The following is a 24,179-nucleotide window of genomic DNA, read 5'->3' on the forward strand; positions in this document are numbered from 1 at the left end:
TGAGAACTGGGCTTGGTTTAGCGACTGGAGCCCAGCTGCTGCTCATGAGCCTTCTCTTGACCTAAGTCCTGAATCTGGAGTGATGAGTGCTGCACACAGGCGTGTGCTGTGCTACGTACGTCACAGCTTTGGCCTTTCTAGGGCCTCTGTGTGCTCCTATCGTGGAGACAGAGGCAAAAGTGTTCTCGTACCTTGAAACATAGAACCCTAAAACACATACGGTAGCCTAACGTGAAAGCTAAAGGCACTCAGCAACCAGCGCTGGCTTTGAATCCCAGTCCACAATTTCTTAGCCGTGAGGTCTTAGCTGAATTCTTCCACCCATCCAAGACTCAGTTTCCCCAGTTGCAAGATGGGGAGAGTAGTTGGGGCTCCCCTCTTCTAGTTGTGTGGTCTAGACATGCACATGATGCTAATCTGTGGATAGTGGGCGTGTGGACGGCTCACGTAGTCTGCCGCGCTGTCACCCCTTTATGTCACTCAACAACGAGAGCCACTCGTAATTTTGAAGAACAGATGCACCTCTAGGCGCCGAGCCCAGCTCCACTTCCCTGGCTTGGTTTTGCCCGGCATGGCTTGGTCCCACACAGCAACTGACCACTGGCTGACACTTGGTTGAAAGAGCAGGTGGCAGTGCGTTCAGGGGTGGCTGTCACGGGCAAGCTGTGCCTTCCTGTGGCTGCCAGGAAGGAGTGTTGTGGACCATGAGTTGTTAATGGCCTGGAGGTGGAGTTTTCCCAGCCCCAGGGTCTCCTGGATGTTAGCTGTGCTCATGGTGGGAAATTGGGCCTGTCTTCCTTAATGACGCTGGGGAGGGCGGGCTGGCAGGCTGGCGCGAGCACCCTCCAGCGCCCACAGGGCCTTTTCCTCTCCTCACCGCCCTGACAGTGGGGAGGTGATCTGTAGCAGCTTCCCTGTGTCTCTGGTGAGTACAGCCTGGCTGTTATTTCTTTTGAAATAAAAGGGATGTAGCTTTGCTTTCCAGAAGGTCCCAAGTAAGGATATTTCCCCCTTTCCCACTGTAACTGCTTGGCTTGGTAGCAGGTTCTTCTGGAGGAGGGGCAGCCATCTTTCCCGGAGAGATGGCTTCCACACCCTATAAGCCAGTTGGTCCCAGAGCCCTGGGTGAGGGGGTGGGTGCTGGTATTTCCTGGAGGCCAGGGCATGGCCAGCCGAGGCTCTTTGGGCTCCCTGCTCCTGTGACTTCCAGACCTCAGAGGGCTTGTTAGGGGCTCCGGTTTTCCCCAGGGGGCCCGTGCCCTCTCAGTGGTCCCTTTGTCTTTGAGAAAGACAGCTGGGGGCAGAGCTCAGAGCAGGGCGCAGGGTGTGGAGCCATCTGGGCACTGAGCTGTCAGCAGTGCTGTCCAGTGCTCCTGTGGCCCAGCGTCCTCAGCGTGGGGCCCGGGGCACTGGACTGCGAGGAGCTCAGAGGCCTTACCTGCCCCTGCCTGCTCTCGCTGCTTCTCCAGAGTCTCACGATGCCCAGGACGGGCAGGGACGTTTGTACTGAGTTTTCTGGGACCGCTGGCACACATGATCGGCATCAGGGAGCCAAGCAGGAGATTTATCTCTGCCAGTCCACAAGGCTTCACGCCCACTGTCCAGCAGCAGGCAGGCTGTGCCCTTTCAGAGCCTCGCCTGAGGTCCAGGATGTTCTCCATTCAGAGCCGTTAGCTTCGGTCCATCTGCAGAGGCCCTTTTCTAAACAAGCTGGCCTGCGCAGGCTGTGTTCAGGGTGCCATCTTCAGCCTGGAAAAGCAGGTCATCTCCCCAGTGCCTGTAGAGCACCTGGCATACAGGCCAGGCTCTGGGTGCCCATGGCTGCTTCAAGAGGGATTTCTGCATGAGTCAGAGCTGCGCAGGGCAGTGTGGGGCAGCGAGGGGCAATTCGGGGCAGCGCGGGGCAGCGCAGGACAATGCAGGGCAGTGTGCAGAGGCCTCTCCCGGCTTCGGAGGCCTGGCGCCCCAGGTCTGCAGCTCCCCTGAGCATGAGGCCTTTGTAGGCTCAGCCTGCATGCTCCTTCTCTCCATGTCTATGGGGAGTTACACCGGGGGGGCGGGGGAGCTGGCGCCTCGCGGGGTGCAGCCCATAGCGTTGGCTCGAGCAGGCACATGGCCTTCCTGGCATGACCCTGCCTCTCACACCACGGGGCTAATGCCTCCTGTGAGGGTGGTTGAGGGCACTGTCTCACAGCAGGGCGTGAGGGCCTAGGGCCACAGGGAACCCTGTACACGCCCCCCCCCCTCACAGCAGGATCTGTGCCCTGCTTTTCAGATAACGCCAGGCCACTCTGCCGAGCAGAGTCTGAAGGCTCCTGCAGGCCAGGGTGTGCCCTGCAACCCAAGAAGGGAAACTCAGTGTGAATAAGTGTGCTTGGATTTAAGAGCGTTCGCTCTCAGAGGATGAGAAGAAGCACAGAACATCTCCTAGGCAAAGGACAGAGAGGACCCTTCAGCGCCTTCAGTGTCATGTGGGCAGGGACAGAAGGCCGGCTGTGTGGGGTTAGAGTCCACCCTGAATAGTGGCAGTAGAAGGTGTTGATGATGACTGTGATGAACATGGGAAAGATGGAGGTGATGATGGGGAAGGTGAGGATGGTGGTGGAGGTGAGGATGGTGGTGGAGGTGAGGATGGTGGTGGAGTGAGGATGGTGGAGGTGAGATGGTGGTGGAGGTGAGGATGGTGGAGGTGAGATGGTGGTGGAGGTGAGGATGGTGGTGGAGTGAGGATGGTGGAGGTGAGGATGGTGGAGGTGAGGATGGTGGTGGAGGTGAGGATGGTGGAGGTGAGGATGGTGGAGGTGAGGATGGTGGTGGAGGTGAGATGGTGGTGGAGGTGAGGATGGTGGAGGTGAGGATGGTGGTGGAGGTGAGGATGGTGGTGGAGGTGAGGATGGTGGAGGTGAGGATGGTGGTGGAGGTGAGGATGGTGGTGGAGGTGAGGATGGTGGAGGTGAGGATGGTGGAGGTGAGGATGGTGGAGGTGAGGATGGTGGTGGAGGTGAGGATGGTGGAGGTGAGGATGGTGGTGGAGGTGAGGATGGTGGAGGTGAGGATGGTGGAGGTGAGGATGGTGGTGGAGGTGAGGATGGTGGTGGAGGTGAGGATGGTGGAGGTGAGGATGGTGGTGGAGGTGAGATGGTGGTGGAGGTGAGGATGGTGGAGGTGAGGATGGTGGTGGAGGTGAGGATGGTGGTGGAGGTGAGATGGTGGTGGAGGTGAGGATGGTGGAGGTGAGGATGGTGGTGGAGGTGAGATGGTGGTGGAGGTGAGGATGGTGGAGGTGAGGATGGTGGTGGAGGTGAGGATGGTGGTGGAGGTGAGATGGTGGTGGAGGTGAGGATGGTGGAGGTGAGGATGGTGGTGGAGGTGAGGATGGTGGTGGAGGTGAGGATGGTGGTGGAGGTGAGGATGGTGGTGGAGGTGAGGATGGTGGAGGTGAGGATGGTGGTGGAGGTGAGATGGTGGTGGAGGTGAGGATGGTGGTGGAGTGAGGATGGTGGAGGTGAGGATGGTGGAGGTGAGGATGGTGGAGGTGAGGATGGTGGAGGTGAGGATGGTGGTGGAGGTGAGATGGTGGTGGAGGTGAGGATGGTGGAGGTGAGGATGGTGGTGGAGGTGAGGATGGTGGTGGAGGTGAGAATGGTGGAGGTGAGGATGGTGGAGGTGAGGATGGTGGTGGAGGTGAGGATGGTGGAGGTGAGGATGGTGGAGGTGAGGATGGTGGTGGAGGTGAGGATGGTGGAGGTGAGGATGGTGGAGGTGAGGATGGTGGTGGAGGTGAGGATGGTAGAGGTGAGGATGGTGGTGGAGGTGAGATGGTGGTGGAGGTGAGGATGGTGGAGGTGAGGATGGTGGTGGAGGTGAGGATGGTGGAGGTGAGGATGGTGGTGGAGGTGAGATGGTGGTGGAGGTGAGGATGGTGGAGGTGAGGATGGTGGTGGAGGTGAGGATGGTGGTGGAGGTGAGGATGGTAGAGGTGAGGATGGTGGTGGAGGTGAGATGGTGGTGGAGGTGAGGATGGTGGAGGTGAGGATGGTGGTGGAGGTGAGGATGGTGGAGGTGAGGATGGTGGTGGAGGTGAGATGGTGGTGGAGGTGAGGATGGTGGTGGAGGTGAGGATGGTGGTGGAGGTGAGATGGTGGTGGAGGTGAGGATGGTGGAGGTGAGGATGGTGGGGAAGGTGAGGATGGTGGTGGAGGTGAGGATGGTGGAGGTGAGGATGGTGGTGGAGTGAGGATGGTGGTGGAGGTGAGGATGGTGGTGGAGGTGAGAATGGTGGAGGTGAGGATGGTGGTGGAGGTGAGGATGGTAGAGGTGAGGATGGTGGTGGAGGTGAGGATGGTGGTGGAGGTGAGAATGGTGGAGGTAAGGATGGTGGAGGTGAGGATGGTGATGGAGGTGAGGATGGTAGAGTTGAGGATGGTGGTGGAGGTGAGGATGGTGGAGGTGAGGATGGTGGTGGAGGTGAGATGGTGGTGGAGGTGAGGATGGTGGAGGTGAGGATGGTGGTGGAGGTGAGGATGGTGGTGGAGGTGAGAATGGTGGAGGTGAGGATGGTGGTGGAGGTGAGATGGTGGAGGTGAAGATGGTGGAGGTGAGGATGGTGATGGAGGTGAGGATGGTAGAGGTGAGGATGGTGGTGGAGGTGAGATGGTGGAGGTGAAGATGGTGAAGGTGAGGATGGTAGAGGTGAGGATGGTGGTGGAGGTGAGGATGGTGGAGGTGAGGTTAGTGGAGGTGAGGATGGTGAAGATGATGGTGGTGAAGGTGGTGGAGGTGAGGATGGTGGAGGTGAGGATGGTGGAGGTGAGGATGGTGGTGGAGGTGAGATGGTGATGGAGGTGAGGATGGTGGAGGTGAGGATGGTGGTGGAGGTGAGGATGGTGGTGGAGGTGAGGATGGTGGTGGAGGTGAGGATGGTGGAGGTGAGGATGGTGGTGGAGGTGAGGATGGTGGTGGAGGTGAGAATGGTGGAGGTGAGGATGGTGGTGGAGGTGAGGATGGTGGAGGTGAGGATGGTGGAGGTGAGGATGGTGGTGGAGGTGAGGATGGTGGTGGAGGTGAGAATGGTGGAGGTGAGGATGGTGGTGGAGGTGAGGATGGTGGAGGTGAGGATGGTGGTGGAGGTAAGGATGGTGGAGGTGAGGTTAGCGGAGGTGAGGATGGTGGAGATGATGGTGGTGAAGGTGGTGGAGGTGAGGATGGTGAAGTCTGAGGCCCACGCTGGGGCTGCCCTCATCGCAGCCTCCCCGCAGCTTCCCCCACCCTCAGGACAACTGTGGCCAGGTCTGGTTTGTGCCTAGGTCACATAGCCGAAGAGGCAGAGCTCAGATCGTGATCCCGGAGAGCCCAGCCCGGCCCCCGACCCCGCTCCTCCTCCTCTGACAGCTGGGGAGCCCTGGGACCTCAGGATCCAGGCCTCAGGGCCCACTATAACGAGGGCTGGCTGAGGCTTGCACAGGTGTGGAAAACTGAACCCCAGGACGTGTCTGGGGGTGCAGGGAATGACGTGTCCAGGGTCTGCTGGCATTGGGGACATGAGACTTGCTGTTGGTCTTACTACAGGGTCAGCGCATTTGCTGACCATTTCTCCTGCAGTCTCCTCGACGTATCCATGCCTGTCCACTTACGAGCGCGGGGACTGCGGCAAAGTGCTCAGCCAGGGGCCCCCGCAGAGCCCGTTTGGGCTGTCGAGAAGGGGGGGGTGCGGGCTGTGTCCCCCAGGGCTGGGGTTGAGTGGCGAGGGGCAGGAGACGTGGTCCGAGGGACTAGGAGAGCCTTGTGTCATGTGGCCAGCTTGGCACTCCGTGTGCATGGCCCCCGGGCCTGCACACACTCCAACGAAAACTTTGCAATTTCCTCAGCTCATAACAGAGCTGCAGCCGGGGTAAAATCTCATTATCGGCAGAGGCAGAACTGACTCGCTCAGCAAAACGCTCCGGGCTCCGGGAGCCAAGGACTACACATTTGGAGTGGGCTTGTGGGTCTGCCGCCGCCCCACATCTGTCCTCTGGGGACCGAGGGCTGCCCATGCCCCGTCGGCTCTGATGGGGACTGGTAGACAGAGGGGCACAGGAGGGCGAAAGGGAAAAATGCTGCCGCCTGCTTCATGGAGCAGGAGGGTTAGGGCTGCCACGGGCTGGCTGGGCAGGGCTTTCCTGTGCTGGGCATTGGCTTGAAGTTCAGCGGCTTAGGAACCACAGTCTGCGGAGGTGACAGGCAAACCAGCTGCTGTGTACCCCACAGAGGGCCGAGAGGGAGTCCCCAGTGCCCTGTGCCTGGATGACCCTCTGTTTCTCCATCCCTGAAATGGGGACAACAGAGTGCAGAGGCGGCCCCCCTCCCTGGACTGTGACGGTGCATGTCAGAAGCCACCTTTGCAGCAGGGTGTGGGACGTGCCTGGTCTGGGGCAACGACAGGCCATGCTGAGAGCGTCTGCCAAGTAAGCATGGTTCACGGAGGGGCTGGGGGCGTACAGCCCCTGAGGCCCTGTGAGCTGCTGTGGGGAGCAGAAGGCCTTGGTTCTACCTCAGGGCCCTCCAGGCTAGCAGCTTGCTCTGTGCCAGGCCCCATGTGGCACAGTCTGCATGCACATGTGCATACCACAGCACACACACGCATGTGCATATATGCATATGTCAGAACACATACCAGACACCTGTGTATACACGTCACACCTGCACATACCGACGCACACATCAGGTACACCCCCATGTGTAAATGCACATGCAGAACACACGTGACAGAGGTGTGGTATGCATATGTGTATACACCATAGACATGCACGCATGTAACACAAATATGCTTCCATATGCACATACCGTGCCAGACATACATGTGTGCATGCAACACACACACATACGCACTCACATGAATCTCAGATCAACTCTTGCTTCCCCTGTGTGGGGCTGTAGGCCTGAGGGTTTGAGGGACTTAAGACCCTGCAGGAACATTGTGCAGAGAGTCTCTGATGCTGGTGCCAGTAGCTCTTCCTGCAGACCTAGTTAGTTGGGAGGCTGAGATATGGAGAATTGAAGTCTGAAGCAAGCCAGGCAGAAGAGGAGACTCCGTCTCTCACATAACAAGTGGAGGGTAGGGCTGGAGGTGTGGCCCAAGTGGTAGACAATTAGCTGAGTAAGCAAGTGGAGCGAGCTGAGGTCCTGAGTTCCAGTCCTCATCCCAGGAAAACAAACCCTCAGGGATGCTGAAGGTGGCAGGTGAGACCCAGGGCCTCAGCCCCTGCCCTGGGGATGGCAGGGTGCCTCAGGCTCATGCCTGGGCTGACCTTTCTGGGAAGCAGGCTAGCTGGCGGTCAGGGCACTGGGCTGTTGGGCTGCGGTTGCTGGCCACGTCTGTGGTCTTGGGATTGCCTGGGACCAGGGGCGGTGAAGTGGGGACAAAGTCACATGAGGATGGCCACCAGGCAGACCTCGGAAAGTCACATCCCTTCCCTCCATTTCTGTAAGGTCACAGCTGGTGACAGAAGGGCCTGCAGCTGTGCCGGGCTGTGGTGGCGTTGCGATGGGGTCTCTACCCCCTCCCCAGAGGCAGAGCACCCTGGCCTTGGGGCTGAGGTTAGAGGGGGTCCCTCTGCGCCCCCCCCCCCCGTTCCTCACTGAAGGCAGCGCCCTGGCCTTGGGGCTGAGGTTACATGTGAGGACTCCACCCAGACAGCACTGGAATTCCTAGGGGGGGTGTATAAGGCGGTTCTGACTTTCTGATCATCATTTGGGGTTTTCAAATCCAAATTGGTGGCCAATTATGGAGAACCCAGCTCCGGGACTGGTAGGGCTACCTTTTCTGCACTCTGAGAATGTCCCCACCTCTGCTTATGTGTCACCCCCACTTCAGCGCCGATCTGGGCCATCATCCCACAGAGCCTCTTGGGAGGCCAGGGAGGGTAAAGGATCCTATCCCCAAAGTGGGGTACCCCATGCCCCCTGCTTTACAGGCCCGGCTGTCCATGGACCCATCACACTAAGTGACGAAGGGTGACATTCCTCTAGCCCTGCCAGGGCCCAGAGGATGAGTGGCACATCTGGCCTCTTCCTGCCCTTCTGCCCTCCAGACTCAACCCAGGGTCCTCAGAGAAGACCCTCATTTCAGGTGATGGGAAGCAGACAGCGCTTCCTGGCCCATACTGAAGGGCTGCCGCTCCTTGGGTCAAGTTCACAGGGCCATAGGGAGCGGTATCCATACTGCCGCAGTGGAAGCCCAGTGAATATGTTGTCTAGCGAGGGTGTGATCTTTCCAGGAGCGCCCTAGCCCAGTATGTGGTGCTGGGAGAAAAAGCCACGACAAGCAATGCTTCTTCTCAGTCTTAGCTGAAAACAGTGTGTCACTCAGCAGCAGGAACCTAGGTATCCCAGAGCCTGAGGACTGGCTACATGGATGGACGGACTTATGCACAGTCCAATGGATGAATGGGTAGATGGATGGCCTGGGTGGTATCTGTGGGTGTTTGGAAGGCATGTAAATGGAATGATGGTTGAATAGGTAGATGGGTGGTAAGGGTGGGTGCATGGATGGAAGGAGAGACAGGTGGATGGCATGGATGGATGGATGGATGGATGGATGGACAAATGGACAGACGGGTGGACGGATGGCATGTATGAATGGATGAATGGATGGATGAGTGGCAGGGATGGGTGGATGGATAGAGGGAAGGAAGGACAGATGGATGGCATGGATGATGGATAGATGGATGGGTGAATGGCAGGGATGGGTGGATGGATGGATAGATGGAAGAAAGGCTGATGGATGCATGGATGCATGGATGGGTGAGTGGATGGGTGGATGGATGAGTGGCATGCATGGTTGGGTGGTCGGGTAGGTGGATGAGAAAGAGCTGGGTGCTTCAGCCACAGTAACCCTACCTTATACACTCCTTCCTCCCCTGCATGGATACTTAGTCACTTCCCCGGTGTCCCCTCTGGGCCCTTGCCTCATCCTGTGGCTTTCCCCTGGCATTGTGTGTGTGCTTGCTTTTCTCCCATCTCTCAGACATGTCCTGCTTGTGCAGGTCCTCCCTGGTCCTCATTTATCTACCCCATCCTGCCGGGGTGCCCAGCTACTCCATGCCCAGCCCCCTCCACGCCCAGCCCCCCTCCACGCCCAGTCCCTCCATGCCCAGCCCTCCTCCACGCCCAGCCCCCTCCATGCCCAGCCCTCCTCCACGTCCAGCCCACTCCACGCCCAGCCCCCTCCAAGCTCAGCACCCCTCCATGCCCAGGCCCCTCCACGCCCAGCCCCCCTCCACGCCCAGGCCCCTCCACGCCCAGCCCTCCTCTACACCCAGCCTTTCCATGCCCAGCCCTCCCCCACGCCCAGCCCCTCTACACCCAGCCATCCTAGAGCCCAAGCAGAGTGGGTAGCTGGTCAGCACGGCCATGCCCTGTCTGTCTGGCCTGGGGTGGGTGTGCTCCTCTCTGAGCCCTGCTTTCTCTGTGAAAAATGGGCAGAAGTGATATCCACTCGTAGGGCTGTGGAGGCTCCAGGTCTGGGGACTGCAGTGCCAGAGCAGAACAGGCCACACTGCCTGTTCTGCTCTGGTCTTTGAAAGGAAGCTGGAATGTGTGCCCACAGATCTCCCAACTGGGACATGGTGTGGCCCCCGGGTGACGTGCCAGGGTCACAGGCACACAGCTCAGAGACACTTGGGAGCTGCTGGCACTGCAGTCCCCAGGACCCTTGGCAGCGGGGACAGGGGTGCCTCTGCCCAGGATAGAGTGACAGCTTGTTCAGAATAAACTGCAGCTAACGGGCTGCCTGCTAGAGCGGGCCTGGCCCCGGGCCACGCGCTGGGGAAGGCTTAATGGTAGACTTGGGGCCTGTCCATAACTGTCACACTGATGCATTTCCAGCAGTGCACCATGGGAATGCAGGGTGGCAGGCTGATACCCCCCCCCCACCCTGTGCCCAGAGAACTCAATACCCAGCACAGCTCCTGGTCACTTGGTTACCCTGCCTGCCACATGCTTTCAGATTGCATGCCATGTGCTGGACTCACCTGTCAAGTTCTTTATCCTCCTCTGAGCCCAGTGGGCTGGGAAGGTGCCAGATGCCTTACACTGTCCCAGTGCTTCCCGCTGTGACTCTGGGCAGGTGACCATCAGAGCCTCGGTTCCTTACCCGTGGAACAGAGATGGGGCCCCCAGACTCAGAGTGGTGAAGATAAGCAAGCAGTTGTGGGCAGGTTCTTTGCCCTGTGCCTAATCTGCAGAAATCCCTCTCCACACCCCAGGCCCTGGCTACACCGGTCTGCGTGTGTCTGGCTGGTGAGAAGCTGTCAGAGTGTCGTTAGGATGGCATCTGGCACCTTGATGTATCTTGAGAGAAGTTCATCGGACCCGCTCCTTAATCCTAATAATGATATTCTTAATACATTTCTCCTCTGGATGAGAGGAAAATGATGTATGTGAGGTGTGTGTGTGTGTGTGTGTGTGTGTGTGTGTGTGTGCGCGCCAGTACTGGGTCTTGAACTCAGAGCCCCACACTCTCACTTGGCTTTTTACTCATGGCTGCTGCTTGACCATTTGGACCTCACCTCTGCTCCAGGCCTCTTGAGGGCTCATTGGAGATGAGCATCTTGTGGATTTACCTGCCCTAGCTGGCTTTGAACTGTGGTTCCCCAGATCTCAGCCTGAATAGCCAGGGTTACAGCATCTGGTGGTGTGCACCCTCAAATGATACCCTGGACTTAGGGCTCTGGGAAGAGGTGTGCCTCTGTGAGCCAGGAAGTTGGGTCGTGAGCGGCACAGATTCATCCCTGTGTGCCAGCTCTGGTTCCCTCCTCTGGCTGAAGGATAGCCTGTTATGTGGGAGTGCTCCATCCTGCAATCCCTCTGCAGCAGGATATTGGGGTGCTTTTCCATGGCAGCTCCAGCACAGAATCCTCCTCTAAAGGCCTGTCTATGTGTACTAGTTCTCATTTTGACTTGTACGTGGCGGGTGGCTGGGTGGTGTTGAACTGATTTGCATGAACTGTTCGTTACCTCTTTCAATTCCCAGGAGTGGAATGGTGGGGCCACATAGTAATTCTGTGTTTGATCTGTGGAGAAGCCAAGCACTGCCCTGTAGTGGGGGTGTGTGGGGGGTGCTGGGGAAGGAAGGAGAGTGAGTCCAGGCCCTTGCAGTCTAGGGGAAATGCGTTCCCAGACTAGTTTTGTGTTAGTTACTTTTCCATCACCATGACCAAGAATCTGACAGAACAACTTACCCGAGGAAGGATTTATTTGGCTCATGCCTTTTGGGACTTTCATCCCCGACTGCTTGGCCCCATGCCCTGGGGCAGACAGACCATCCTGGTACGGGAGTGGGGGTTGTGGCAGAGGCTTTCCTCCACCTCTTGACAGGTAGGAAGCAGGGAGTAAGACCGGAAGGGGCTGGAAACACAGTACACCCAAGGACCCATCCCTAGCAACCTACTTCCTCCATCTGGCTCCCACCTCCTAGTTTCCAAAACCTCCCCAAATGGTGCCCCCAGCTGGGGGTCGATCCGGGGAACATTTCCTATTCAACCCATCCCAGTGTCTTCATCACAGTAGGTCTGAGCATTGGGCTGGCACCTGGTAGAAGCTCAGTAGGTGATGGGTGGATGGATGGATGGATGGATGGATGGATGGATGGATGGGTGGCTCAATGGGTGGATGGAGTGATAGTGGGTGGATGGAGAAATTGAAAGATTGGCAGAGAGATGGCTAGATATGCAGGTAGATAGGTTTTATGTGGTAGATGATTAGATAGGGGATGGAGAGATGGTGGATGGGAAGATGGAGGATGGAGGATGGAGGTGGGTGGTGGATGATTGGCTAGACGGTAGATGGGTAGATGGAGAGATGAGTGGATGGATGGACAAAGGATGACTCCGTGTGCCGGCTCAGCCTGAGTGGCTTTAGGGACAGCAGTCTCCTGGGAGGTATAAGCTCTTCTGGAATTTTAACCCAGGCTGTTGTCTGCATCAAGGCCTCAGCCTGTGTCTCCCAGGTCTCCTGGGCCACCTGTGAGCGTCCCATGTCCTTGTCCTTTTCCAGGGTGACATCCAGCAGCTGCTGTTCGTCTCAGACCACCGGGCTGCTTACGATTACTGCGAGCACTACAGCCCTGACTGCGACACTGGGGTCCCTGACACCCCCCAGTCCCAGGACCCCAACCCCGATGAATACGTGAGTGGGCTCGGGCGGGGTTCGTGGTGGGGAACCCTGGGCGGACCCTCTGCGGGGCCCAGGATCATCTGTAGAGGAGGCAGGATCCCTGTACCCTGTTCTAAGTGGACTCATGGGGTGAGGTGACGAACTGGGGGACGCCTGGCTCACTTTGCCCAACAGTGCCGCCCAGAACGACGGCCGCCATCGAGGGTCTGTATGAGCAGAGGGCACAGGCACACTTTGGGCCCTGCCCGCTAGCGAGGCGGAGCCTGCAGACAGAGGGTGTGCCCGGGGCTGTGCTGAGCAGAATGGCCATGATTCCCAGAGTGTCAACGACTCGGTGTTGGCGGGTTCTGCCCGGCACCCTCCTCCCTTTCACTGTGGCCCACCCTGGTCTGGGGTGGACCCGCCTCCTGGACCTTCCCCAAGGCACCAGCAGCGCATTCAGTATTTTATCTACAGTTCTTTCTAACACGAGCCTCTCTCAGACCTGGGCAAATCTGATCTCTTTTTAAAAAGTCCTGTTGCTTCCGGCTTGGAGTTTCCTCTCAGACCTCCCTTTTTCCACTCGCAGCCAGGGAGGGCAGGCGGGCTTTGTGAAGCCGCAAGGTCCCCTGGCTGAGAGGACACCACACAGCTCCTGAGAGTGGGGCTGGACAGAGCTCCCAGCCGAGCTCCTGCAGCAAAGGGAGCCTTTCTGACTCCCTGGACAGAGACAGAGTCCTTTCTGTCACTGTGGAGCCCCTCCTGTTGGGTCTCTGGGGTTTGGTGGGACTGAGATCCGGGAGCTTGGTGGCTGGTGAGTGTGGCCAGATGTGTCTTGTGCCGTGGCCAGTTGTCCTGGCTCTGGTCATACACCTCAGATGCCTCTCACTTGCTTGGGTTTTGATTCCTCTGGCTACTGTTCCAAAGGGCCTGTCCCTTGATCCCTCCCCAGGGGCCATTGCGCAGGCTTGTGTCTGGGGCTGGCAGGGCCACCATGAGTCCTCTTGCCCTGCCGGGGGTGAGGGGGAGCATGGCAACCTGCTCTCACACACCTTCCATTGGCTTCCAGTACCCGGAAGGAGAGGGTGAAGGCGAGCCCTACTATTACGAATACCCCTACTACGAGGACCCCGAAGACCCAGGGAAGGAGCTCACCCCCACCAAGAAGCCAGTGGAGGCCGCCAGGGAGATCACGGAGATTCCAGAGGTCTGGGCTGGGCTGGCTCCTGGTCCCTCAAGGCCACGGTGCAGGGACGCGAGGCCCTCCCTAGTGTGAAGCCAAGGGTGGTACCTGGACAGGGAGGGGCCTACCCCTGACGGTGACCATGACCTTGACCACCACCGGCTGTGCTGTGTGCACAGTACCGGGTGAAGGGTGTTTCCTGGGGATGGACTGCAGAGGAGGGCTGCCCCAGGGGAGCCTGCCAGGTACTGGCTTCTGGTCCCCGCATCCTCTGTTCCACCTCTCAGTAGTAGACAGGGTGGAGTGTGTGTGTGTAGCCCACTGGCTGGGAGGAGGGGCTGGAGAGCTCTGCACTGCCCCCAGCACCGGGGCTCCTGCTCCCAGCAGTCCTCAGGGCTCTGCAGTGCACGCAGCATGTCTGGTGACTGACTGCCTTCCTCCCGTCCACCGAGGCTCCGCACCCCGCGTCCGCTGTCCTCTGGGAACCCCAGGTCTCGGGCTGGTCTCACAGACTATGTCATAGAAATGCCTGAAACCCCAGCTTGGGCCCTGACTTGCCTTCCTCTGCCCCCCGCCCCCCGCCCCAGGAGCTGACTCAGCCCCCCACGGAAGCGCCCACGGTGCCCGAGACCGACGGGGCTGGGAAGGAGGAAGACCCCGGCATCGGAGATTATGACTACATGCCCATCGACGACTACTACACCCCCTCCCCATATGAGGACCTCAACTACGGCGAGGGCGCTGAGAACCCCGACGTACAGCCCGAGCTCCCCACCAGCACCACGGTCGCCTCCAACGCCTCCAACGTAACGTCCTTCCTTCCATCCGGGGGCGGGGTCTAGGAACAGCCACGTGGCTCAGTCCAGGGCATGGGGTCGAGGGCCACACAGCTCGGTGCAGGCATGGGGTCAGGACTTGTGAGCCCTCTTCCTTTTTCTGCTTCTTTGATGTCTTTGGGGGACTCCCACCCCCTCACCCTTGCGCCCTCTGCAGGGCTGGGTCCCACAGTCCCTGAGCATGACATTGCCCCTGTAATTGGTGGCCCTGACTCACTGAGTTCTCGTGGTATGGTCACCTCTAAACCTGTGAATCGGGTAGCACGGCCTCTGGCCCCTCAGGTCTGTTGAGGTTCAGGAGGATGCGGAGGGCTCTGCCTCTATAGATGGAGTCCTCGCTGTGGGCAAGAAGGGAAGTGAGATCCAACAGGGACAGGCAAACACAGGGTGGCAGCAGCACTCACTGACTGGAGCCCGGCCTGTGCTCCCGTGAGCCTGCTGCCCTCTGTGGCACAGCACCTGGAGCCTGGCTTCTTGGGGTTGTTGTGGATTCTAGCTTAGGAAAGACTTGAAGCCCCGTGGTGTGGAATTTGTGACTGCCAGAGAGGAACCATGGCATGGTTCCAGTGGGGCCACACCGACCCCTGAGTCCCCGAGCTGTGCACAGAACCCTCCAGCAGGGAGGTACAGCTGCCGAGGGTACTGTCTTGTAGCTGTGCCCGAGTCTGTTACGGTCCCTTGGCCACTTTAGGGGACAGCCCTCCCTAGGGATTGGGACAAGGTGGAGAGACTCTAAGGGGCTCCTGGCTGCAGAGCCCTGGAACCGCCGGCAAGTGCCAACTGGTCTAAGCTAGCGTGTTGTGAAGCTGCTCTCTCCGGCTGACCGTCGCTTCTGCCCCTCCCTCCACAGCCGGCCCCACCTCCGGGGGAAGGGAAGGATGACCTGGAGGGCGAGTTTACTGAGGAAACCATCAAGAATCTGGATGAGAACTACTATGACCCTTACTATGACCCTGACTCTGACTCCAGCACTAACCCGTCAGAGATCGGGCCAGGAATGCCAGCAAACCAGGACACCATCTTTGAGGGGGTGAGGCCCAGGGGCTGGTTCTACTGCGGGGACCTGCAGCGGTGGGGTCAACGGGGCAGGATCCATTCTCCCAGAGCACTGCAGAGGGGGAGGAGACACCCACCTCTCACACACTTGGATTTTGAAAAGGCGCTTGGGTGGGTGTAGTCATTTGTGCCCAGGGGCGTGCCTGTCCTGGGCACATGTACCCACTCTGCCAGTCCGGCTGTGCCTCTGTCAGTACCTGATGGACCCTGGGGGCTCCTCTGGGTCTGAGGGGTGATGCTCAGATGCCAGAAGCATCCTTGTCATGCTTACTCACGTTGGCTTTGTGTAACTGGAGCTTCCTGTCCTCTCCTCTCCCCTGTTTCACCCTCATCCTTCTACTACCCCTAGATTGGAGGACCACGAGGTGAGAAAGGCCAAAAGGGAGAACCTGCGATCATCGAGCCAGTAAGGAAGTCTTGTTGTTTCTCTAAAAATCAGGGGGTCTGCTGCTCGGGTCATGGGCAGATTCCATGGGGCGTGGCCTGGTCTGGGGTCTATGTGCTTCCGCAGTGGGCCACATGGGGAGCCACGGCCACCATAGACTTACCAACCAAAGTGTCACAGGGATGGGGGGGGGAATGCCCTGAGAAACATTCCAGAACTTTCTTGAGGAGCTGGGGAGTGCTGGGTCAAGACCCTTAGAAAGGCTGGGGCGGATCCGAGCCCTCTCCCTGTCCCTTTCCCTGGAGAGGAAAGGATGTCCACCTTGAGGAGGTTGCAGGATGCCTTCAAGGGCGCCGAGGCAGGGCTGTGGACCCTGTGTCAGCATCAGGGTGGGTGTGGAATTCAGCGAAGGAGCTCGGCAGAAATGCAAGTTGAGTAAAAGTGCAGCCAGGCTGAGCACCGGGCGCCTGTGTTGAGAATGCTCTTGAGTGTGGAGAGCAGGCAGGCTCTTCTCCACACCTCTCCTGGGATACTGGGCTTGGAGGGCGCCCAGGCGGGGAGCACTTCACCTAGGGGGCTGGGGCCCTCCCTGGAGCCTCGGGTCTGCCAGGGCCACCGCCTGGACCCCGGAGGGCGGAGCTGTGTGAATGCTGGAGCCAGGTGGCACCACATAGCCACGCTCAAGGAGTCCACCCTGCCAGGTCACCAAGTGCCAGGGAGCAGCTAGGTAGGTTCATGTGTTGTGCCACGGCCAGTCACGAGGCCGGGCCAGGCTGTGGGTTCTACTGCCAGAGCCCTGTTCCTGAGCTTCAGACTTCCTGGGGTGGAAACCCCATGACTGTAGCCCTCTACCCTCTGCAGTGTGGGGGGCTGAGCAGCTCTGGCGGTGGCGCCTCGCAGGCTCTCACCTCCCCGAATTCCTGCAGTGCCCAGGCCCAGGGCAGAGCAGGACCTCTGGGCTCCCGGGCCTGCTTTCCCTGTGTTAGCCTCTGGGAGTCTCTGGATGGCTCTGTGGGACTCTGCCCTTCCCGGAGGCCTCCCGGGGATGGGACCTGTCAGTTCTTGCTGGCGTGTTGGATACCTGCTTCCTCCTCGCAGAGCTCTGTGCAGGTCGGGAGCCCATGCAGGCCCAAGGATCGGTCAGGTCACGTCAGGGAACGGGCAAAGGCACGAGGGATGCCAACTCTAGAGGCCTCGCTTGGCCCCACAGGAACTCTCAGCCTGAAGCTGCAGGGTGCGGGGAGGAGGCCTTGGGTGGGCGCCAGAGGGTGCTGGGATGGGTTGTGATGGGTTGTTTGCTGCGAGGGGGATGGAGAGAGATGATTGCTCGGGTAGTCGGTGGGCTTCTTCCCTGAGAGGCTGAACCTTCCATGGCAGCTCCAAGATGGAACTGGACCCCCAGTTAGACTCAAGGGTGACTTTGGGCTCCTTTTGGAATTTCCTCATGCTGCTAGGAAAGGCCATCTTGCTGGGGTCCCCAGCTCAGTGGAGGTCTGTGGTTTGTCCCTGAATTAGCCTTGGCTGTTACCCATGTGAGCTGGTGTGGTACCCCAACTCTGGGGCCTCATGGTGGCAGAAGGGGGATGGGGTGGAGGGGACAGGCTGAGAGAGGCTGTTCAGCCAACCCAAACATCAGAGAGGGCCAGCATTTCTCCAGGCCATCTGGAGACAGTCATGGAAGGACACCCCACCCTGGCCCGGCGCTGGCTTCTTCCCAGCCCCTTCACAGTGTCCGTAGGGGCCTTTGGCCAGCCCCCTGGGGAGGTTATGGAAACAGCGGGAACTGTCAGCCAGAGTCTCGCCAGATGTCCTGAGTCTTGGCGGCGCATGAGCCGCTGGCTGGGTCGTGGAAGATGGTCCGGGCATCTTGAGCCCTCTGTTGGGGGAGGGGGAGTGGAGGTGCTGGCCCCCTCTTTTCACATACCTGCCCATAGGATGGCCCAGGTTAGGGGCTCACGTAAATCAAATCAGTGCTCTGAGTCACATTTTCCTCTGCATCCAGGCAGGCATTGTGGCACCCCCCCCCCCCCACCAGACCAAGCTTCTCAGATCTGTCAGCAGAGCAGGGGCTCTTTGAAAGCACAGAGCCTTGTAACTGTGGAGGTGATCCACTCGTGTTCTTCTGGGCCCGAGGCCCGAGAAGTCCGGGCTGCCATGAAACCGCCCAGCCACTGCTCCCGTCCTCCTCTCACAGCGTCGCCTGTGCTGTGGAGCAGAGGGTTGGGTTTCCCCTGATTGGTGCTCTGGGGCCAAGGGGAGCCGGTGCAGGCTGTGTACCCACAGTGAGAAGCTGGGAGATGAGGTAGGATGTTCAGGAGTTCAAAGCCAGCCTGAGCTACATAGGAAGACCAAGTCTCCCAAATAAAAACACCTCAGAGGTCTAGCATTTTTTCTATTTTTTTTTTGCCAGTCCTAGGCCTTGAACTCAGGATCTGAGCACTGTCCTTGGGCTTTCTCAAGACTAGAGCTCTACCACTTGAGCCACAGCACCACTTCCAGTTTTTTCTGTGTGTGTGGTACTGAGGAATCGAACCCAGGGCTTTGTGCATGCTAGGCCAGCACTCTACCACTAGGCCACACTCCCAGACTGACTAGTGTCTTTTTCATGCTTTATTAAATTGTCCTTTTTTTTTTTTTTAAATGGTCCCCATGCTGAAGTTTCAATGCCGAGCTTTGAGCTTTTGCTTGACTTTTATCCCTCGTGGATGTTGCTGGCTTCAAACTGTAAACCTCCCATCTGAGCCTCTTGAGTAGCTAGGCGTGAGCCACTGACACCGGGTTCAACAGTACATGCTTAAGTTGACAAACCAACATATTGCTCTGGTGCCCTTCTCTTGATCTATAGAAGCACAATTATTATAGTCAAGCTAATCAATTACCTTCCTCCCTTCTTCCCTTCCCTTCCCTTGTATCCATGGTCTCTCTTTTCTTCCTTCATTTTTTTCCTCTCCCCTTCTCTGCTTTTCCCTTACATCCCCTTCTTCCCCTCTCCCTCCCTCCTTCCCTTCTTCCTTCTCCTCTCCCTCCCTCCTTCCCTTCTTCCTTCCCTTCTTCCTTCCTTCCTTCCTTCCTTCCTTCCTTCCTTCCTTCCTTCCTTCCTTCCTTCCATCTTTCCCTCCCTTCTGTGCATGATAACTGTACTTGAAATCCGTTATAGAAAACCAGTGGTCCACGGTTTGCTGTCATTCGCTGTAGTGAGACTTCGTGGTTCCCTGGCCTGGATTTGAGGGCTGCTGGTGGGGGATGAGCAGGGCCAGCAGGCCTCCGAGGGCTGTGGCTCAGGGCCTGGGAAAGGCGCAGCGTCCTCTGAGGGTCTCTTTCCCTGCCATCCCGGCTTCCCTTCCCTGCTGACCCAGAATGCTCTGGGGTTGGCCTCCCACACAGCCCCAGCTCCCTAGAACAACAGGGCCGTGTGTCTGGGAAGCCAGCTGCCGTCCTGGGGGCCTTGCCAGGGCCGTGGCTCCTCCTCCATGAATCCAGGGCCCTCTCCGCTGCCTGTCAGGGAGGAAGCGGGAGGAAGCCGGACGCTGAGGCTGTTTGGATGAGCTCTGTGCTCCTTATGTACACAAATATTTCTCCAAGCGCACATCTGTGTAAACACCGAGTGCATCTTCCCAGCCGTGGGGAGGGCCGGAGGAGCTGGGGTCGGGACGGAGGGTCTTAGGGCTCTCTGCAACTTCCTAAGTGTGCCCCTCTCCCACCCACGCCTCCTCCCATACCTCTGGCTGGGCCAGCCTTGTCACTGCCAGGAGCCAGCCTGGGGGACGTGTGCCTTCAAAGACAAGGCCGTGTCCAGGGCACAGGGACCCTGGCTGTCCCTGGGGGAACAGCCTTTCCAGCCCTCTCAACCCTATTTCTGTGGCCTCGGGAATGTGGGAGGACGGTCACATCTGCTCACTGCCTGGCGTCATGCTGGCTGGTGCGATGTGTCTGCCTGGCGGGGCCTCTCTGGCAGAAGCCTCAGGACTCAAGCTCCCACCGTACCCTCGGTGTGGGGACCCCTTCCCACACCTGCAGACCCCTTCTTCCAGGAGGGGGAGCTTGCCCTCGGTTCCCTTGGAGGAGAGGCATTCAGGGCCGTGTGTAGGGGCTGAGGGACTGTTTCCAGGTCGGAGGTGATGTATAGTAAGGGAATGCTAGAAATTGAGGATCCCCAAGCAGGAAGCTCCATCCAGGGCAGGGGCTCCCAGGGGAACAGAGGGCCTAAGGGGCCAGAGCCAGGGCAGGCCTGCCCAGAGCGGTGAGGGCATAGGAGGAAGGCAGCTGTTGCTCTGGGCAGCTGCTGGCACCTGGGAAAGGCACTGCCCTCCTGCAGAGGACAGGCTCCTGACTGCAGTGCCAGTCCTGAGCCATCTGAGGTCAGAAGCCCTGGGGCCCATGGTCCAGGCGCCTCCTTTCCCTTGTCCTCCGTGCCTGGGTCCCTGGGCCTGGGTCCGCTCACCCTTGCAGGTGCCTTGGCCACAGGCCTTGTGAGCACACGGCGTGGGCTGAGCTGGTGGTGTCTCCTTGCTCTCATGCTGGCTTCTGGGGGAGCTTCTCTCGGTGCTGTGCTCTAGGGGAGCTGCCAGCCCCTCACCACTGGCCAAGCCTGTGCTCGTGCCTTGGCATTCAGGAGGATTGTCACAGAAGTCCCCACCGTAGACACAGTGAACCCCCGAGGATGGTGCCAACTTCTGGGCTAGCTGGTCTAAGTCTGCGGCCTCTTGTCCAGCCAGCCTGGAGGCTGCTTCTGTGGGCGGGGTCTGCGGGCGGGGTGGGGGCCTGGGGTTGGTTCCTGTGGCCTCAAGCTGCTTCTCTCTTGTTTCCACAGGGCATGCTCATTGAGGGCCCCCCTGGCCCAGAAGGTCCTGCTGTGAGTGTCAGGTTTTATTTTGCTGTGATGGGGTGGTGGTCAGATGACACCCTGACATCCCCTGGGAGGGAAGGTCTCCTCTACAGACCCCTGGGCCACGCCTTTGCCTGGCGCTGTCCTAGTCGGTTCTCACTCGGGTAGAGGAACAAGCCCTCTGCCTACAGCTACACCCATAACAGTGTATTGGTTTTCTTTTCAATTCTAGGGCCTTCCGGGACCTCCAGGAACCACGGGTCCCACTGGTCAAGTGGGTGATCCGGGAGAAAGGGTAAGAGGTGGATTCCATTTCCCGAGAGCCTGTGTCCTGTTGGGGTGCCTGGCTGAGCTTGTCTGTGTGTCCTTCCTGCTCTGGCTCCTGCCTTGTTCTTCAAAGTAGAGATGGCAACACACACACACGGGTTCCTTTGTCCCTGTCCCTGTGTTCCTCTGACACTGTCCCCTCTGACCACCACCCCCTCAGCTTGACTCTCACCCAGCCCTGTTCTGGGGGCCCTGGCAGGATGGGGAAGTGAAGCCCAGCCTGGGCCCAGAGAACCTAGGGCAGCTGTCAGCCATGGCTGACCTGGTTGGTGGGGCATATGACCTGTGAGAGTAGCCACCCCCCCATGTTGGAAATCTAGCCCCAGGCTGCTAAGGCTGGTCCTGGGTGCCTCATAGGTCAGCCAACACTGGCACTAGCTCCTTCTGACACCTGGTGGTGATATGTGTTACTGCAGCCTTGCAGGGCTTCCTGTCCGTTCTCTCCCTCCCTCCCCCCCCCCCCCTCTCTCTCTCTCTCTCACCTTTTCTTGGGTCTGATGGTTATCCTTGGGCATGCAAGTGGATTAGGAGCCAGTAGGTGTCTGGCTGAGTTGCAGGTGAGGGGAAACGGCATGACAGGTGTTTCTTTCCAGAGCCTGACAGGTTGAATACCTAGCGGTGTGGTGTGTCTGTCTGTGCCTGGCCACGTGGAAGGGTGACATGTAATGTCAGAGTGCCCTTGCCAGCTCTCTTTTGAGGCAGCTCTGTGGGGGTGTCATGGTGGTTTGGGGATAGTGCTTGGTGAGGCGAGGGGGTGTGTCTGCAGACAACAAGGAACCCCAGGGTGTGTCCTGAGGTCATGTCTGTGACCTCCTGAGAAGGAGGAAGGAACTAGACCGGTGTTAGTTTTTTTTTTTTTTTCCCCTGGAATTGAACTCAGGGCCTTGTGCTTGCTAGATAAGCACTCTACCATTTGAGCCATACCGCCAGCCACTCTTTCCTGTTGTTTATTTCAAGACGGGATCTCACAGTGTGAGCTGTGAGCTGTGAGCCACCTGTCTGTGCCTCCCCATGGCTGAGACAACAGGCACATACTAATGCATGCGCTCAGCCTTTGCTGAGATGGAGCCTTGAGGGGTTTTTGCCGGCCTCCAATTGTGATCCTCTGATCTCTGCAGCCCCAGCAGCTGGCATTACAGGGGCCACAGAACCTGGCTCAGCTCCAGGCTTTGTTGGGCACAGTGGGCTGGTAATCTGCCGGGAAGGTTGGGGAGGGCTGTGGTGGACTCTTCGCCCACCTGGAACGCTGTTGTCTGTGGCTGGGTGACTTCTGAGTGTAGTGGGAAGCCTGGTGGGGCAGGCAGATGCTTCCTCACGGTGCCCCTCGTGGGTTGGGCGACGGGAGGCTGGTTCTGTGCAAGGACTCACGGAAGGCAAGGTCCTTTGGCTTCTGGAGTCTCTCTGGAGCTTGTGCTCTCCTGTTTCGAGGCAGCCCCGGGGATGAGTCTGACACTGTAGATTGGATTGCATCTCCCAGGATGTGCTGCCAGGATCCCCCCGCAGCTCAGCAGCGCTGGAGAGTCGAAGCCTGCCTTAGGAGCTCTGCACGCTTTGTCTCCCACTTAATTGACTCCTGGAGCTTGCTCCGGCAGCACGGGCGCTGCTGCCCGGCTCCCCCGGGATTCTTTGCACCGATTTTCCATTTGCAGCATATTTATTTGTTTTGGTTAAAGCTGATCTGTTTCCTTGGGTCTGGGAGCAGGAGGGAATACAGCCTCTGTTGCGCCTGGCTCTGCCTCTGGCAAGCTCAGAGTTCAAAACGTAGGTTTTCCTGTTGCTACACCACGGTAGAATGAAGACCTGCGTCCCGGTCTCTTCTGGAGTAGGGGGGTGCACTGCATGCTTGCACACCACATCTGCCCTGCCAGAGACCCGGCAGGGCAGAAGAGGCCTGGCCTCCTGCCCAGCGGAGGACCAGCACATCAAGGACTCTGCCTTCCTTGTTGGTTTCCAGGACTAGGATTACCTGTGAGACGTGGGAGCACGTTTGGGAGTCATCCTGGCTTCTTGGGAGATGGAGTTCAGGAGATTGCAGGTTGAGGCCAGCCAGGGCAAGAACAGCTCCTAAACCCTACCCTGTCTTGGGTCGTGTCAGGGCCCCGTGCTGTGCACTGTCAGGCCAGCCATGCAGGGAAGGTAAACAGTAGGATCGTGTCCAGGTTGGCACAGATAGCTAGGTGAAAGAAAGGACCAATGCAACAAAGGCTCAAGTGCTCGCTGCGCAAGTGTAAGGCCCTGAGTTCAAACCCCAGTCCCAGTCCCATCAACACTGGGGAAGCTACCGCTAGGCAGTAAGCATTAGCACTCGTCATGCTATAACGTGGAATTAGCAGGTGTCTACCTGGCGCCAGCTAGGCTAGCACTCTGTACTGTTGCAGCGTCTGATCTGCTGGCTTCTGTGTAGCGGGGCTGCAGACATAGGCCCCATCACTGCCCCGTGATGGAGAGCAAATCTGTGAGGGGGCGAGGGGACAGCTGACCCCCAGCCCAGCAATGAAGGGTCAGCACAAGGACTCAGGAGGTGGCACACAGAGACACAAGCTTCATCTTCCAGCCTCCTGTGATGTGTCGGTCACACCGACTCACACATGCATGTAGTCATATTACATGCACACATGTGCACACACACATAATACACACACGGGTGCACATAGTCCAGGTTCATTCTGGAATGTTGCATCTCCAGAGACTGGGCTCTCCTGCCACCTTTCTCAGAGGGGCAGTCTCCATGACATTCGTCACAACTCTCCTTTGAGGTCACTGGGACTTGAACCCCGGACCTTGTGCTTTGGGTACCCTTTCAGAAGAGGTAGGCTTTCCCTGTGTTAACAGCTGAATCCATTGGAATGTGTAAGTTTGGTGTATAAAGAAATCCCATAGAGTGTGGAGCTCATACCTGTAAACCCAGCTACTCAGGAGGTGAATACTTGAAGAATTATGGTCCAAGGCCAGACCAAGCAAATAAAGAAAAACAGTAAGGTCGAATTTCATGCTTGTAATTCAAATAAGCAGGATATCACAGGTAGGGTGGCCTTGGGCCAAAACTGAAGACTCTACCTAAAGATCAATTAAAAGCAAAAAAAGGGGCTGGAGGCATAGTTTAAGCATTAAAACACCTTTCTAGCAAGTGCAAGTGCTGAGTTCAAACCCCGGTACCATAAGATAAAAGGAAGAAGGGAGGGGAGGAGGGAGGAAATTCATGCTTTGTGGTGAGAGATGGAGGAGAGAGAACTCCTACTGAACGTAGAACAAAGACACAGTGGCACTTCCGGGTCAGGGCCAGGGACACAGACGCCGCCTGTCAGTCGTGGGGCCTGTGGCACGTTCTCTAGGTCAGTAGGTAGAAAGGGCTGAGCACGTCATGTGCTCTCACCTGGCCCACGGGTCTGCAGGGCTTTCTGAGAGCTGTGTTCTTGGCTGTCCACGGGTGGA

The 24,179-nt window shown here is 58.2% G+C and overlaps 1 protein-coding gene across 2 annotated transcripts in view; it reads left to right on the forward strand.

The window, feature by feature from the left end:
• Col5a1 (collagen type V alpha 1 chain) overlaps positions 1–24,179 on the forward strand; it is a 127,559-nt gene that overhangs the window by 32,424 nt on the left and 70,956 nt on the right. For both annotated transcript variants that reach the window (XM_090330902.1, XM_090330903.1), the window contains exons 5-11: positions 12,037–12,168; positions 13,205–13,342; positions 13,906–14,124; positions 15,005–15,184; positions 15,560–15,616; positions 20,406–20,447; positions 20,653–20,715. In XM_090330902.1, the coding sequence (XP_090187028.1) occupies positions 12,037–12,168; positions 13,205–13,342; positions 13,906–14,124; positions 15,005–15,184; positions 15,560–15,616; positions 20,406–20,447; positions 20,653–20,715 (831 nt within the window). The remainder of the gene's footprint in view (positions 1–12,036; positions 12,169–13,204; positions 13,343–13,905; positions 14,125–15,004; positions 15,185–15,559; positions 15,617–20,405; positions 20,448–20,652; positions 20,716–24,179) is intronic.

This window comes from Megascapheus bottae, chromosome 3 (assembly GCF_031878675.1).
Source record: "Megascapheus bottae isolate mThoBot1 chromosome 3, mThoBot2.hap1, whole genome shotgun sequence".
Taxonomy (NCBI): Eukaryota; Metazoa; Chordata; class Mammalia; order Rodentia; family Geomyidae; genus Megascapheus; species Megascapheus bottae.